Raw genomic sequence first — 16,521 nt, forward strand, 5'->3', positions numbered from 1 at the left:
TACTCTTAAAGCAAAGAAGAGGAAGGAAGGAAACCTCTGATCCCCTGTGTGTGATGTGCAACAATCCGTAAACCTGCACGCAACACTACAGAGCAGCTCTGCATATACTGTACATCACCGAGCAGATCAAATCAAACTGGCAGACGGGTTCTCAGCTGACCTTCATCAGTGTCACTGTAACAGTAAAATAAATGCATACACATTAAAAACATGTAGAAAATGCAGTATAGTTGAAACACTAATTGAACACTACATGATTATGACATTAAAACTAAATCTTTCTGAGAACCTAATGGCAACCAGACTGTTTCTTTTTAACAATCTAACAACAAAATGTTTACCTGAGTGTATCTTGTAATTGATGTATTTGTCAATGGCGTTTAATTGTTTTACATAATTTCTGCTCCTGGGAAGTAATGCATTATTAAGGCTGTTTATGTGATTATGTTTAGGCACTTGGTTGAGAAAGGGAAAACATGACCATGTTAAAGGTCTATCGGAAGGATTTAGGAGGGTGTACTGGCAGAAATGGGATATAATATAATAACCTATCATGTTCTTTTTAGTGTATAATGACCTGAAAACAAGAATCGTTGTGTTTTCATTACCTTAGAATAAGCCTTTTATATCTACATTGAAAGCAGGTCTTTGTCCACAGTGTTTGCCTTATTGCACTGCCATGTTTCTACAGTAGCCCAGAACGGTCAAACCACCACAGAAAACTCACTCTAGATAGGGCCACTTGTGTTTTGTGTTGGCCACTGTTCTTAGCAGGCCCTCCGTAACAAGCAACATTGGAAAAACAATGTTTATTTTTTTTCCAAGAAACAACTTTATACATTTTTTTTTACTGGTTTACATCACCAGGTTCATTTGTTTTGGAGAAGAAGAGGTTTTAAATCACCAGATCTGTTTGTTTAGGAGGAGAAGAAATCCCTGCAGATAATATAGCTCCCAGTAAAAACCTCTTGAACCATGAAATGTGAAGGAATTCTTACTGGGAGAAGTTTCAGCTGATTGCAGTCTGTAATCCTCACTGCTAGATGCAACTAAATCCCCCTAAATCTTACACACATTACTTCTTAAGGTACTGTACTGCTGAGGTCTGGGTAAGGTTAGATGACTTAACACTCGGTTATAGTTAGAAGGACACTCCACAGATTTAACGTGTCAAAATTAATTTGGTAGTCATGGGAAGTAATACTCAGTCTACATAAACTGTTTTAAATGTCCTCTGTGGCTCTGGTAGACTTTGCCAAGTCTGACAAAACTTAAGTAATCTCAGTTTGCGTTTAAAGAGGACAAATTAATAACAGACAGCCTGTGTTACAAAATGATGACATAGAGTTTGAAAGACAAATGAAGCAGGGAAAGTCTAATGACAGTGCTCTCTATCAAGGTGCATTATGGGAAGTGTAGGATCCAGGGGGTTTGGAGTTTTTTGTTTTTAAAGTGGTCTCTTTCAAGTCTCCAAACTTTATAGAAGTGCAGCTAAAAAGTGTAAAAATCATTTGCTTCACCCAAAAAACGAATAACCTTTTACAGCGTATACCAATGACAAAGCACGTCTTACAATGTACCAAAACATGAACATAACGTGGGTGGCATCGTTACATCTCCTCCAAAAACACACTTGCTAATCCAAATACTCTACAGCCAAATGTAACGCAATTTATCTTGTTGCAGATGTAAGTTGTGTAATGACCTGCAGCCAACTTACCAACAACCTGAGGCAGAGTGGAAGCTTCCATGTCCAGCATGATGGTGCCTTTCTCTATGCACGTCCGCAGCTCAAAAAGGCTATGTAAGGACAGCGTGGCCACGTGGGGTTTACTCCAGCGTTCACCTCCTTTCTCCACCTTCTCCTCAAACTTGATCCACCTAGAGGCATGAAAAAGGGAGGAAAAAGACTGGATTAAACTGAGAACTAGTTGACAATATTAATATATTATATGCCATAATCTTGTCAGTACTTAGCAGTGCAATTCTATTTATCAAAGAAATATAAATAATAAAATAAACTGAAGTCATTTCTAAATCATAAAAAGCATCTTGTGTATTGAGTTGTGACACACGAGCAGGTTAAAAAGAGTTGATGCCAATTTACCTGGAAACTCGCCACCTTTCAAATTAAATATGACAACATGTAAGCAATGCACATATGTATGTCATCTTTGTCCATACAGTTGAGGTTTTGCAGCTGCATAGCAACCATTGAAAAGAAAGAGCAGAGGGCATCTGAAAATGATCTTGTGTGGGTAAGGATTATATGTATGTGGCACCTGGTGGTTGTAAAGAGATGTGGAAAATAATCGTATTACTGAGAACAGGCGTGATACATTGTCAAATGTTTATACATTCAACGGGAATTCAATTCTTGCTTGACTTTATGGTTAAGTTTAATTCAGAAGCAGTATTATAATTTCTGTTTTCCTCATGTATTTATTTAATCAATCCCCCTCCCCCTCCCTCAGCGTCAGGGAGATGAGAAACTGAACTGGTACTGAGAAGCTGTTTCTATACCAGGGTTTTATTTGCCCAGTTTTTGGCTGCCAAAATTGCACTTGGCGGACAGCCAGTACTACCCAGCACTTGTGAGATCTTTTATTCATTTTGAGTCCACTGAGTGCACTTGGTGAGACACTGGACCGAGTCTTAATCTCTGCAGCTATTTGCAGAATAACAAGTTTGACATTAAAGATGCAGGATTGATTTATTTCACCTTTGTAAGCAATATATCCACATTAAGTAAGTAGCAGACTCGTTTTTAAAGGTTCTGGATCTGTAGACCTCTTTTAACCTCTTGAACCCTGCTGATCCTCTTGTATTGATTTCTAACTTGTTTAATTTTATTGTGGTACTTGAGGTGAAACTCTTGGCTGCAGAAAAACTGCTGCAGTTTTCACCATCACTGATACCCCATTTGGTTGAGAAACTGTCTTGTCTTATGCCTTTATTTAAATGGTTTTTTTTCCTTAATATTTAAATAGTAACACTGAAACACAGTTTTGTTCTCCCTGTATGCTGAATAATGTATATTATGAGAATAAAAATCAATTCTCTCTCATACCTTGAAAAACAATGCAAAGATAAAAGTTGGCCAGTTATTGATAATGAATTTTTTTCCAGATGGTTGTCATAGTCAATAATTCTCAAGACCACAGTCTCAAACGGCACAATAAACTTGCATTACATTTGCATTTTTAATGATGCTTATTTTGTCCAATCCAGGTTGAACTTAAGTTCATTCATACCTGCACACTTTAATTTTGACATAATGACTCAGTTAAGGGCCATCTGTGCTAATTCTTCACCAATCTAGTATCAATTCCCTGTTTGCAACACAAGCTGGACAAACGTATCAAAACTTGGCCTTAAAAAGTTTTCTTGAGTGAGTAGAAGCACTTTTTAACTATACTGAAAGACTTTGACAGCAGAGTTGTTATCAAGAGTTCCTCTGCAAATTATTCAACCAACAGTGAACCAAAATGTAACTTCTATCTGCAGCACAATTGGTCAGAGGTTAGGATAACTCATTTGGAGCCTCAAACAGCAGCGCAGGGATCCAGTTTCTCCCTGAGAGAGCTTCACTCATCCAACACTAATGATGTATATAAACAATCAGCCCATTTCTATCCCATCCCATCCCACTAGTGGGCCACACAGGAGAAACCTGTGAAACCTTGTGAGCTCGCTTTTTACCCTGCTTCAAATTCAATGCACACAGCTAATTCCCTGATGTTAGAAGAACTGATTTTAGACTGACAACTAGCTAAAGTTTACAAATGTTTGTTCAGTTATTTGGCTCTGGGCTGGCTATTAAAAACTATTATAAGCACTGAAGTAAAAGTTTTTGAGGTGAATTTGAAGAAAATAATTTTTACAAGAGCAAGAATTTGGTTTGTTACTCGTTTTGAATGATTAAGTGAAAGGCAATGGAGAACATCATTATTACTGTAAAATCAAAGATGCACACGGGAACTTTGAGAGGAAGTCTGAGATTGAGGTCCTTACCTGGCCGTCTCCTTCCACTCCATCTCCTGTCCATCCACCGACAGCAGCTCATCCAACTCAGTGAAGAGTTGGGGGGGCGATGGGCCGTCATCCTCCTCACCGAGGATGAAGCGGATCCTCTCGGCTGCTGGTGAGACTGCGGAGAGAGGAAAAATACTTCGGTTCATAGGCTGACAATGGTGCCCATTGGGCAAAGGCTTGGGCAGTGGCTTCCCCTCCTCAGCTGGACCCTTCCCATTGACCTCAGGAGGAGGTGGAGGTGGTGGGATTTTCACCATGACCTCCTCTCCTTTCTCTTCTGTGTCATCTTCCTTTTCCTCTTTCTCCTCTTGGTTATTGTTGTTGTTGGACATCTTTAATAACTCAGTGCCCCCCCTTTACTCTCCAAATCAGCTGACCCAGGGTTTGCTCCTCAGATAGAGAGCTACACAAGCTCATCAGAGTCGCAAAGCAGCAGCTAGACCCTCATTAAAGTCTCGGGTGGAAGTGACAGCCGCTCTCAGCTGCCTGCTCCAGCACTTTGTGGACCAGGTAGGAGGGGGCCGATGGGGTTTAGGGGTCCCCTCAGCGACAGTGTCCCCACAGCTAGCCCCTTCTCCCTCCCTGCCCCCCCTTCGCTGTTCAAACAGGCCTTCGCCATTGGCCCTCCAGCCTTGGCAAGCTGCCCTGGAGCCCCTCATTAACAATTAGGAAATGGTTCACAAACTGGCCTATTCTTTCGCACAGGCTTGGCTTTCCTTCCCCTTGTCTTCTCATTTGAATATTTAGAGAGCAACACAAATAGAATTTCAACATGATTGATATACAAACTATACTTTTCAGAGCTATTCAAACATGTTGCAAACAGTCGACACCATCATGACTTGTTCCAACAAGTGGAAACAATATTTGCACTTTGAATGGAGAGCCTACAAAAAGTAACAACCCCTTTAGTGAAAGCAGGTCCATCCTGTAGAAAACTGTACACTAAGATTATTATCATCAGCAAACAGCCACACAACATCAGTGTATGGGGTATCATTGGAGCTAAAGCTTACACAGATGAAACAATGGCATCTGATCAAACAATCAGACTGCTAATGGGTAAAAATTGCTCATCTCTAATGCACATGTCGCATGATGGATATTGATGTTAAATCAGTTTTTCAAAAACTAAGCTTGGAAACAGTTCACTGCGCCTCCAACATTGGCCATGTACCCTTATTCTATTTGAATTGAATGAAGATTCAACTGACAAGCACAAACTGCTCAGCCAAACAACAGTCAATGGACATTTTACAGCACACATCTTGACTTATCACAGCTGGAAACGCACAGGTGTAACTTCTAACATTTATGAAGGCTCAACTCCATTAAAAGCCCTAGATTGGGTTGCATCGGTTATTCATAAATCCAGTTCTAAGTCTGAGCGTACAGTCATTCCAAAGTCCTTAGTAAATTCAAATGTGTACTACCAATACACAAGGAACCACGCTGATGGCACATGGTACACAGACAATACCTTCTGAATGACAGGGGGAAAAACAAACAATCCGATAGAATGGCAGGTCAATAACACAAAACATGCATGACGATATGCTGCAATGGTGATACCATTTTTTTTGTTTGTTTGTTTGTTTTTTTTACAACAAATGGAAAAACACATATTAAATACATACATTTCATATTTATTATATTATGTAATATTTCTGGTAATATCCAGTAAGTGCCAGGATTAATAAGTTTCCACCTTGTGTGAAGCAGTTATGCAACATCCAGTTGTAAATTCCATGGCAGAGGATGGCAAAAAGTTATAGTTATAACTTTTAGGTAGTTATAAATATTCTCACTTTGAAGGGCAATGTCATTGAGCGCTACCATGGAAGTATTTTCTGTCAGCCTCACCTAATTTCACCGTCCTGTTCTTGTTCAAAAAAATAATAGCCGCTTTGCTGTTTACCGACTGCCTGATTCCATGTGAACTCAACCTAATACACAGAGATAATAGGATATACAATTTTATTGTGAATTGCAAAAACACTCATCGTAAACTGATCACGATGGTTTATCATTTTTGGGATAATTGTGTATATAACAACTTTGAGAGACTCTGCAAAAATGAGCTGCATACAAGGGTTGCAACTGTATACTGGTTTCAAGGTTTAATGTGATATTAAAATTGACAGTTATCATACTGTGTACATTTCCATGTCTACAATATTGGGGGGGGGGGCAACTGGACAGAAAATCTCATCTTTATTATAGCTATTTTCAAAAGGGAGACTTTTCATACATACTTCCATTAAAAATGTTTTCAAGTTTCAAATATAACCCCTTTGTTGTAAGTCCTTCAAGGGTCATTGTGACTGATGATAATAATTCTGTAATATTGTGATACCTTGAAACCACAATAGTTTCTGAGGCGGTTATCGTACTGTGACAATCTCATACCATTGCAACCCTACTGCATACACACCAACCTCAAAAAACAGAAAGGTTCTTAATCAAGCATTGGCATATTTCATAATGAAACATCTGATGCAGTAAGTACTTGTTTTCAGGTTGTCCACTAGAAAAAGATGTGCCCTATCTGTGATACAATATAAATATTAGTTTTTTTTAACTACATGTAAAATAAAGTTATCAAGTATGTTTTTATGGTATTTTAGGAGTTTTAAGCATATTTTAATGATTATGGTGATGATATCATGAATCACAATTATTTTGGCCACGATAACCGTGACATTAAAGCTTTCATGTCGTCCAATGCCTATTATAAACTGCATACTGATGATGTGATGTAAGAATTTGCTTCCTTATATAAGGGGACCATCAAAGGGAACCAGACAGTGATCTGGGTTTTGTCATTTTTAAAAAGGACTGGAAGTAAACTGCATCAGCTCCTTCAAAACTTCATGTTAATAAATTGTATAACTTCTATGTCACATTTTGTCTTAATCTGATGGAAGTATTAGTTTGCACAAATAACACAATAATTCAGCAGTAAAACTAACTTTAAATGTTTCGTAATGTTCTGCAATTAGCTATACTTGCTAGAATATACTGATTTAGGTGGCAAATTGACCATTGTGGTGTTGTGGCTGTGTGCTCTTGTGCTGCACATCTATCCTTGTGAGGACCACTTTGAGTGAGTTTTTTTGGTTTGGAAAAGGAGGACATTTTGTCTGGTCCCCATATCTTTTTGAGGGTTAAGACTTAGTTTTAGGATTGGGGTTAGAATAAGGTTTGGCTTAAGAGTATGAGCATATAGTTGTGATGGTTGAGGTCAGGGTTATGGAATGCACAATGTCAGCAAGGGTCCTCACAAGTACAGGAGCACAAACGTGTGTGTGTGTGTGTGTGTGTGTGTGTGTGTGTGTGAGTAATCATAACAAAGCTGCTTGATTTGATTACATAACAGGTTGCTAATACTGTGGCACCAGGAGGCTGAATATAGATACTGAATACACTTACATATCTATCTTTATTCACCATTATACAGTTCAGTTTCCCTTGGACTCCTAAAATTAATAACTAGCAGGTTCTGTTAGTGACCACACACCTGGTAAAAGGGAAATTATCTGTGCTATCCCAATCTGACATAAATAATTCATTAAAATCTCTCTGCAATACAGAGAAAGGACAATAATCCAGTGCTGAGTCTTTAACAGGACCTTTCTTTGCAGGTGAAATTTAGACATTTACATACACACCACTTAACATTACACCAGAAACCACACTGAGCCATCCATTCATTCATTCAGTCAGCCAGCAGCAGTAAGTGTTCAAAAATGTTTCCCCCTATTATGTTTTCTGCAGCTCAATAACAACGGCAGAAGGTACGAGCCAGACAAGCAGCTGTAAGATTACTAGGTGGGGGATAAACTGTCTGCTGGCACACATTCATACGCGCGCGCGCGCGCACGCACACACACACACACACACACACACACACACACACACACTTCCACAAGCTGTAACTAGCTTAAGTCACTGCAACCTATTTAATAAACACCTTGGGTGGAATAATTTACATGTGCGTTTCACACATTTAGCTGACACTTATATCCACAGCAATTTATGCTGATTACAGTAAACAGTTAACACAAGCTTTAAATGCCTATATGCCCAAAACTGCATGCAAACAATAGCAAGCAGTGCAATGAGAGGGTCAAAGCTCTTGGGGATGTTGGCTCGCACGCTGCCGTTTTCCTTAAATGTGCAGACAATTAAATAAAAAGTGGTAAAGAATCACAGTAACAGCAGGACAGTGCTGTTTTCTTTCCAAAGAACAGCATGAATTAGTTCAGCACAATAATATAATGTTTTCTTCCCCATGAAATCAAAGTAGAGATACCCTGCTGAAGAAACACATTATCCTGGCAGAAATAAATTTTGGCATGAGATCAGGAAAAGCTACCTGACACCCAGGGTTTACTGTAAAGCTGTCACATTCTGGTCAGTTGGTTGACTGGTTGGCCAATACGCTCTTGTCCGACCAAATCCTTACTACTTACTTGGTGTTACTTTAATAAGGCTGTGTGTTCACCAAAGCATTTCTTTTCCAAGCTGAAAATGGCAGTTCTTGTTCAGCACTTGTAAATGTCCTACATTACAGCTGGACTTTGTGGTATTTGTCCCACCCCTGCTCCACTGTGATTGGAGGACTGGTGACACTGGCAAAAACAACATTTTACCCCAAGTAAAACATTTTTTATCTCTTATTTTAAATCGGACAACAGATAAATAATCACATAAGACGTTCAGTGTCAGAGTACATCACGGTCTCCAAAAAGACACTACGGTTGAAGGCTGGATTATAAAGCTTCTGAAAGGAATAGGATCACACCAGAAACTTTGTTGGAGTAACCCAATGGCTAACGTTAGCTACTGGGCTAAAAATAGTAAGTCTATCTCTTGCATGTAGTGTTACAGAGCTATTTACCATCAGTAATATTGTGTTGTATATGACACTGTCAACCCCATATGTCAGATTTTTTCTTTCATTAGTCCTGTTCAACACTTGGACTCGTGCTCACAGCTCAGCTGGAAGCTACATGTTCAAACTACAGCCTATATATTTTAATTTCACTAATAATATCAATTGAAATTTAGCATTCTCAATGTTTTATGATTAAGGAATAAGTAGCAAAAGGAAGGAGGCAGGAAAGAAAAATATTTTTACGTCAAAACTCATGAGACGTCCAAAGCATTCCTGTAGCAACCCTTGACGAACAAAAATTAGAAATAAAGCATTGTCTAAATGTCCTTCAAACTGTCAAGATTTCATCAAAGAAATATTTCAAATCTCCATGAGAAACTGATGCTGCCTATCCATGCTATCCAGCAAATACTGAAGCTGGTAACAAGCACAGTGTTGGTGCTAAGAGAAAGGTGGGAGGGTGGGTGAGAAGGGTTAAGGGGTGAAGCTCGGTGCAGAGTGAAAGCAAAGAGGGGTGAGAGCAAGCACGAAAAGGAGGGATAGAAATGAAAATCCCATCGTTCAAACGCAATTTCAAAGCTCTGTGTGCTCTAGCCAAGAGCCATGGGCATACAAAGGGGACTTTGTCCCAGAAGCAGAGGCTCATGGGATAGGGGACGGAGGAAGAATGCCTGCTGCCCGGCAGAAAGCTTAGTGTGACTGCCACTAAAGGCCTGTTTAGTCCCACTCTTGACATGCATCCTACACAAATACCTCCCATCTCCTTTGACCTTTTTGGAAAAACTCAGCACAGTATGAGGCTACATGGGGTCTAATAGCTCATTCATTGTTTGTGACTGTACATGCAATAATAATGCAACTCCGCGTCACTCATTCAAAGCAAAGAGAGGATCGCTGAGAGAGTACAGGAAATGTTTTCCATGCCACAAAGTCTCACGTTCAGTATGCAGGGCAGCTAGCACCACAGGCAGCGGACAGGGATTGGGCTGAATGCAGAGTAACACCAGAGGGTGATTCATTGAAAGCACGGTACTTATACTCAGACCATCTAACTCTTGTATTTTGTTGTGATAGCTGAGGTGGGCAAGTTCTGATGAGAACATAACAAATACCAGCTGGGGGGACACAACCTGAAATGAAACGACCTCTATTCTCTCTGCAGGTGAAGGTACTGAATTTACAGGCATATTTTCTCTGTGCTTTCACTGTAAACAGCACAATGTAACTCATCACAGCAGGGTCAAGTTTAAGTATGATTCGAAGTTTGTTTACAGTACAAAAGGACTTAATACACCACTCTGTCCAGTTACAAGGGTGGACCCATTCAAGTCTTGATTCATCTCATTTTATTTTTCCTCTCATATTTACACTTTGCATATAATGATCATCAGCATCTTTGCACGAAAGCACAGGCAAGATAAAACCACCTGTATCTAATGTACAGAAATTAAATGTAAAATTACTGGGGTATACAAGTGTGCAAATCTATCTCAGTATGGAATTAAATTTAAAGCCAGCCTATGTGACTTAATATCACTGACTTAGTAATGGTGTACTGAATTTCACAATTTCCCAACATTGAAAGGAGTCACTGGCTTTGTTGATGTAAACAAATCTTTGACTAATGTATACTTAGTATACTTACAAAGCCACCGCGATGCCACCCATTGGTTTGTGGGTTTCCTTTTTGAGGACTCAATTTTTGCACTTTGTGAGCCAGAAGTAACCATATTTGGAGAAGAGGTTAGGCCAGGTTTTTTTCCCTTGAATGGTGAACGAAAGACCCTTCCTACTCTGCCTTTTGGAGAGATTGGCTAGAACTTGTTGCCTTCACCGGTTGATTTATTAGGTTAAGGCATGAGAAGTGGAATTTGGTTAGTGCATGCCTTTGCCATCCTAGGAAAAAACTCTGCAGAGGGTGGAACTGAAAAGGAGTTAATTGAAGAGAGTGAGTCTAATAAATTGACTCTGTCTAATTGCTTATTGTCTGACAATGGGATGAAAAGATTTAACAGAAGAGCCTGTTAAAGACTGTTCAAGGACCAAATGATTCAAAGTTTTATCAGTTCCACAAACACACTTCAAAAATAGTACCAACATATACTTCAAGGAGCTGAACGTAAGATGCTTCATGATCCAAACATCTGTCTTTAAAATCTTTTGGTTTCTCAAAAATCAAACAGCATCATCAATGACAACAATTACACCAGATCAAAATCAATCTCAGAACAGCAGATTTTCCTGGTTCTTCAATGAAATACAGCGAATAAAGGGAGGAGCCACAGTTTCAAACATGATGGGCGCTGTGCAATGTTCACAAACTTGGCTAACCATTAGACCTGAAGATGTGTTCAAGCCAAGAGTTTGCTACGTTTCACAAGCTCAAATGACAAGAAGTCAGATGTGGAAACATGCTGGCTCTAAAGCTGTTTTTCCCCTTGGCCTCTCTCTGCCGTTGCTGGCTGGATTTTTAATAGTCCTGTAACATTACGGTTATCCCCACAACTCGCAGTCGTCATGTTTCTCAGCTCAGCTGTCTGTTTTACCTGTACAGACTGACCTCTGGTGGTGCTTATTGTGCACTACATTGCCTCATTACATCATCTCTGTATCAGTTTAATAGAAAGAGGCGCATCACATATTTTTGACAACAGCAAAAATCATACCTTCGGGATTTCTATTTAAACTGGTGTACTGCAATACCAGCCAACCTACTAACCATAAAACCACCTTCAACCGATGACAACAAATTCTCTCTTACTAACGTAAATTAGATGAGGCAGTTCGACCAAACGTACTGACAATGCGACTACGTGATTTCATGTCTTAAAGTCTTGGTGAAGGGCCAATTTATCCAATTTTCCATCTTGAATGAGTAATAAGATTATCTTTGTCTTACACTCCTAAAATTCACTAAGTTGGTTGTTCGCATCAGAAAATAAATATAGCAGATTCACATGTACAAAAGAACAAAGGGATAAAGAGAGGCTGTGGATGTGATGGGTTGAGGGACATTGTTGATCTAAGAGTCAATCAATGAAGATTAATTCACCATAATAATAACTCATGTCCAGAAAGACACAAAGCCAAACAAAATGATGGCTTTTCAAGGGTTCACATTGTTTATCCAATCAATATCCGCAGACCTTTTCCACTGATACAATTCATTTTTCCTATGACACTGAAGAATATCTCCAACAGTCTGCTGATCTGTAGACAGTCTTGTCACGCAACTCCAGGCCTATTAGCCCTTTCTTTGTGATACATGATGTTAATAGTCATTTGAATGTCTTATACCATCCAGAATCATCAAGGGAAGGCCAATGAGCCTTACATAGTATGTATAATATCTAAATATATATATAATATCTAAATCTAGGATGTCTCTACAGTTTGGATCCTTCCTCGTTATAGTATATCTAGACGCTTTAAAAAGGGAATTCTAATTTTCTTTCAAAGTGATAGCTGTAAATATTTAGGGATGTAACACATATTGCCATGTGAAAGCTGGGTCCCTCCAAAATGTCATCTTTTCAGGAACCATAAGAAAAGCAACCTGGTTTCTACCTCGACCTTTGCATTTATCTAATCAATTTTGGAAGTCTTCATAAATCTCAGGATTGTATTTTTATTTCTATGAGAAGCCAGTATCCTTCCAGTGAAGCAAGAAGATTGAATTACAGATGTAGTCACAAAAAACTGAATACATCAGAGCAGTCTTAGCTCGTTTTGTCTGAACTTGGAAAATTAAAACCACTTGCATATGAACTAAGTTTCTAAGTAATCTTTGTAATCCACTTTGAGAGAATATTTGATCCTACTGAAAGGACGGGGAAAAGCTTTGAAATAAAAAAAACATGCTCAGCAAAACGAGCAGGGGTCAAATGGCCCTGCAGTGGACACACATGTAACCAGGAGGATGTACTCTCAGTCCCTGCAGTGTCCATCTGACCAAACAAAGTGGATTTCAATCCAGACAACAGACAAGGGACGTCCCCGTGGGGGTGGCCATGATTCCCAGAGAGAGTAACACAGAGGAGGGCAGTGAATAACAGTGGGACATTAGGTATACTGCATGCCTGTCAATTTTTGCGTGCCTGACCGATGCCTGCCTGCAGATTCCAGCTTTAGTTATACAAATATTTCTCAAAAGCAGAGCTGCTAAAGAGTCACAAACAGTCAAGAACACAAATAAACAACCATTTTTTGAAGCAAAGGTTAGAAAACTGACTGAGAAAGAGAACATTTTAAAACATTAAACTGCAATGATTTCAATTTGATTTATAATGACTTTGACATTCATGATGTAAGAAGGTCAGTAAGCTAGCTCACTAGCTTTCCCAGCTAGCTAGCTATAGGCTAATATGGCTGGCTTGACCCTGAGAGGTCCTGTAAGCTAAACAAAATGTCATTTTGAAAATTATGTTCTGATCTTCACAGTTACTGGATCAAACCAACTGAATACCTATAGGAGATTTTGGAGCGCTGTCCTCACCATTATCAAAATACCAAATGAAAGGTTATCTTTGGAAGAATAGTGATCATCTGTCCAGCAGAGTTCAAAGACTTGGAGAATCTATGACAAGGAGAACTGAAATTTGTCACAGATTTATCATTAAGTGCTCACTTAAGCTTTATGATAATAGCTTCATTCTCTCTAACCCGTTACCTTTTGTATCTAAGCTTCAGTCCAAAGTAACTGTGAGTGCTTTTACGACAGGTTTTCACTATTTTGTGAAAGACACTTAAAAGTATACTATGCAGAAACTGTCAGTTAAAGTTTGTAAACAATATCACCAGCAAAGTGAAAGTTCATTCTTGTTTGCTGTATTTGCAGGGTTCATTTCCAGCACTGTGTCTGCAATTTTTCCTCTTGGATGTGCGCTGCTACGGTTTGGCACCTGGTCATTACCTTTTCTAAAGTCCCAACCTCATCTGCAAGCTGTGCCCAAGAACGAGCGCAGCAAAATAAGAAGGCACAGGTACCCTGTAGCTCACCTGGTAAAGCCTGTGCCCCTTTCACTAAAAGGCTGAGTCCTTAGCATACGATCCACAGCGCTTAGCTGCATGTTGACCCCTCTCTCTCCTACTTTCCTGTCAATCTTTGAGCTGTACAATCAGATAAAATGCATTACATTTTTCTTTCTCTCCACATCTCTCATGACCGAATCTGCCTATAACTGTAAATTGCACTTATTTTTAGTAACACTGAAAACTGCCATCTTTTGTTCCACCTGATGACATGTACATTTGCAAGCCATAAAAAAGGACAAAAAAATCTTTGCCATTCTATCTGTCACTAAGCGAGAGTTAATTGTTTTGTTTTGGGTTTTTGGGACTCATTTACATTTTCTAAAATAGCAAATGACATAATAGTCCTGTTGCTGAGGGTTTGTTGTTGTGACGGCTTCTTTTTGATATGATGTGTATGTGCACCACAGTGGTTTCTCTTTATCTGTTCTCTGCTAAAACAAATGTACCTGGAGTCTTATTCAAAGCATAAAGCATGCTGAAAATATTTGTTTCACTTTGAGATTCTTTGCTTTTGATAGCTTCTGCAATCAGAAAAACCTGGAACAAAAACAGTTATATTTGGCCAAACCAGATAATCAGCGCATTACTTTAAAGGCTCTAGTGACAACAGTGTACTTAATGGTTCACATCAAATGGAATATAAATTGTACAAATGTCTGTTTCTGTACAATAAAGTAAATGAGCCACTGACTGTACAATGATATCAACTGTACTGCTCTGTTAATTCCATGACAGATCTTTACATAACATCAACAGCATTCATGCTATTCCACCAATATTAACCAGGAGAGCACCACAGTGTTGACTGTTAACAAAATGTCAATGCTGACAGCCTCCTGCCAACATAGTCGCATTTTCCATGAATGGAGGATTACCAGTGTTGCTGTAAACAAACCTAGGTGTGTAGGGTTTCTCACATTTCCTCATCTCAGCTTGACTTCAGAGAGGGTTTTTTAGGAATCAAAGAAGTCCTTTAACACAGATACTTTTGGATTATGCAATGAAGTTTCAGCAGATAGAAAATGAAGGAAACCTAGTATTCTGAATGCAAAGGTAAAGACTTGATGCAGCCATGTCAGACAGGATTTGAAGGGTAATCAGCAAACACAAAAAAGATGGAGTAAAATACACATAAATGTATATATATATACATGTACATATATACCTTCAGCCATTCACTTTTACTGTTCTTAATATTTTCTTTTACATCACTTGAGTCTCTGTTTTGCACTTGTTTCTTCAAATATGGAGAACTAATATATGGATATTTGGCTGATTTGTAATATATGTTTCTTTTGGTCTTTTGGTTTATTGTATCTGCAGCTATCAATAGAGCACATATTTGTAGGAACAAACAATTAAGCAGTTATTTACTAGTTAATCTTGCACATTCAAGCATCAAGCATCAGCACAACAAAAACACTCCCAAACAACTCCCAAACAATCCTCGAAAACGTTGTCCAGGCTGTGATCCATTTTATCTGCAAATACAGACAGACATTTCAAAAAAGACTAATCTTGTTAAACCAAGTGTGAGCAAATGAACCGGCAAAGCCGAAGAGTAACTGCAATGCTATTTACACACAACAGGTTGATATATTTACCCAACCTAAACGAAGCCTTTACGACCCCAAGAACACAATCCACTAGCTTCGTCAAGTGCACCTGCATTTTAATCTGCCAGGTCAGTCCGAATGCTCGAAAGTCACTTTCTCAGTCTCAATACTTTGGTTTTGGGTAAGGCTTTTGAGAGGGACAACAGGGACATAATAGTCTAAAATCTATTGCGAAAAGGAAATGCATACAACCACTCAACAACTACCAGCTGCAAAGAACCATCTTCAGGGTTAATCAGACAGATCAGCCTTTCCAGAACATAAAAATATATCGATAAAGAGGCTGTACTGAAAACTGCTTCATCTGTCACCTACATTCTTTCATATCTTTCTGGATTGCAGTAGTGGTTCTTCAGTGGTTCCCTCTGAGAATCGAGACGCACCACGGATTAATCAAAGCAGTGTAAATCTGAGGGGTCGCGACACAAATAGCAAATAAACAGAAGAAGAATTCAGCTAGACAAACTTTAGCTTTATCTTCAGGCCTAAGCTGAAATAGTGTGAGAAGTGAACATAATTCCAGTTCAGATGCTCAAAAATTATGGACATGATCATAATGGGTTATTAGTGAGCATTGCTTGGCTTTAAATAGCCACAAGCATTTTATATCTGGGTAAGACTAAAGCTGAATGTAGGAAGTTCATTAGAATTAGTAGCAGAAATGCTCAAATTACACTATTCTTCTGCTTTCCATCCAAAACAGTGAGCTACTTAACAGCTGAAAACCAATATAACATCAACAATCACTTCTCCAGCCAGGTTTATTACAGACTGCTGTGTAATCAAATAGCTGGCCGACTGTGGTAAAGGAACATACCGAAAATCTATAAACTCCCCATTTTTGTTGTATATGCATCGTGACAGTCAGTGGCAACAACCAGATGGGCTGGCTGTAATCTATTCTCTGATTGGATTCATGTCCTGAAGAAAATCCCC

At 39.0% G+C, this 16,521-nt stretch overlaps 1 protein-coding gene across 4 annotated transcripts in view; it reads right to left on the reverse strand.

The window, feature by feature from the left end:
• The window catches only part of slc4a4a (solute carrier family 4 member 4a), a 78,563-nt gene that overhangs the window by 45,069 nt on the left and 16,973 nt on the right, over positions 1-16,521 (reverse strand). For all 4 annotated transcript variants that reach the window (XR_007449499.1, XM_049578480.1, XM_049578477.1 and 1 more), the window contains exons 5-6: positions 4,015-4,150; positions 1,721-1,881 (exon numbers count right to left, since the gene is read on the reverse strand). Coding sequence is in view for 3 of the 4 variants with exons in the window: in XM_049578480.1 (XP_049434437.1) it covers positions 1,721-1,881; positions 4,015-4,150 (297 nt within the window). In the remaining variant the exon portion in view is untranslated. The remainder of the gene's footprint in view (positions 1-1,720; positions 1,882-4,014; positions 4,151-16,521) is intronic.

Source organism: Epinephelus fuscoguttatus, linkage group LG6 (genome assembly GCF_011397635.1).
Source record: "Epinephelus fuscoguttatus linkage group LG6, E.fuscoguttatus.final_Chr_v1".
Lineage (NCBI taxonomy): Eukaryota > Metazoa > Chordata > Actinopteri > Perciformes > Serranidae > Epinephelus > Epinephelus fuscoguttatus.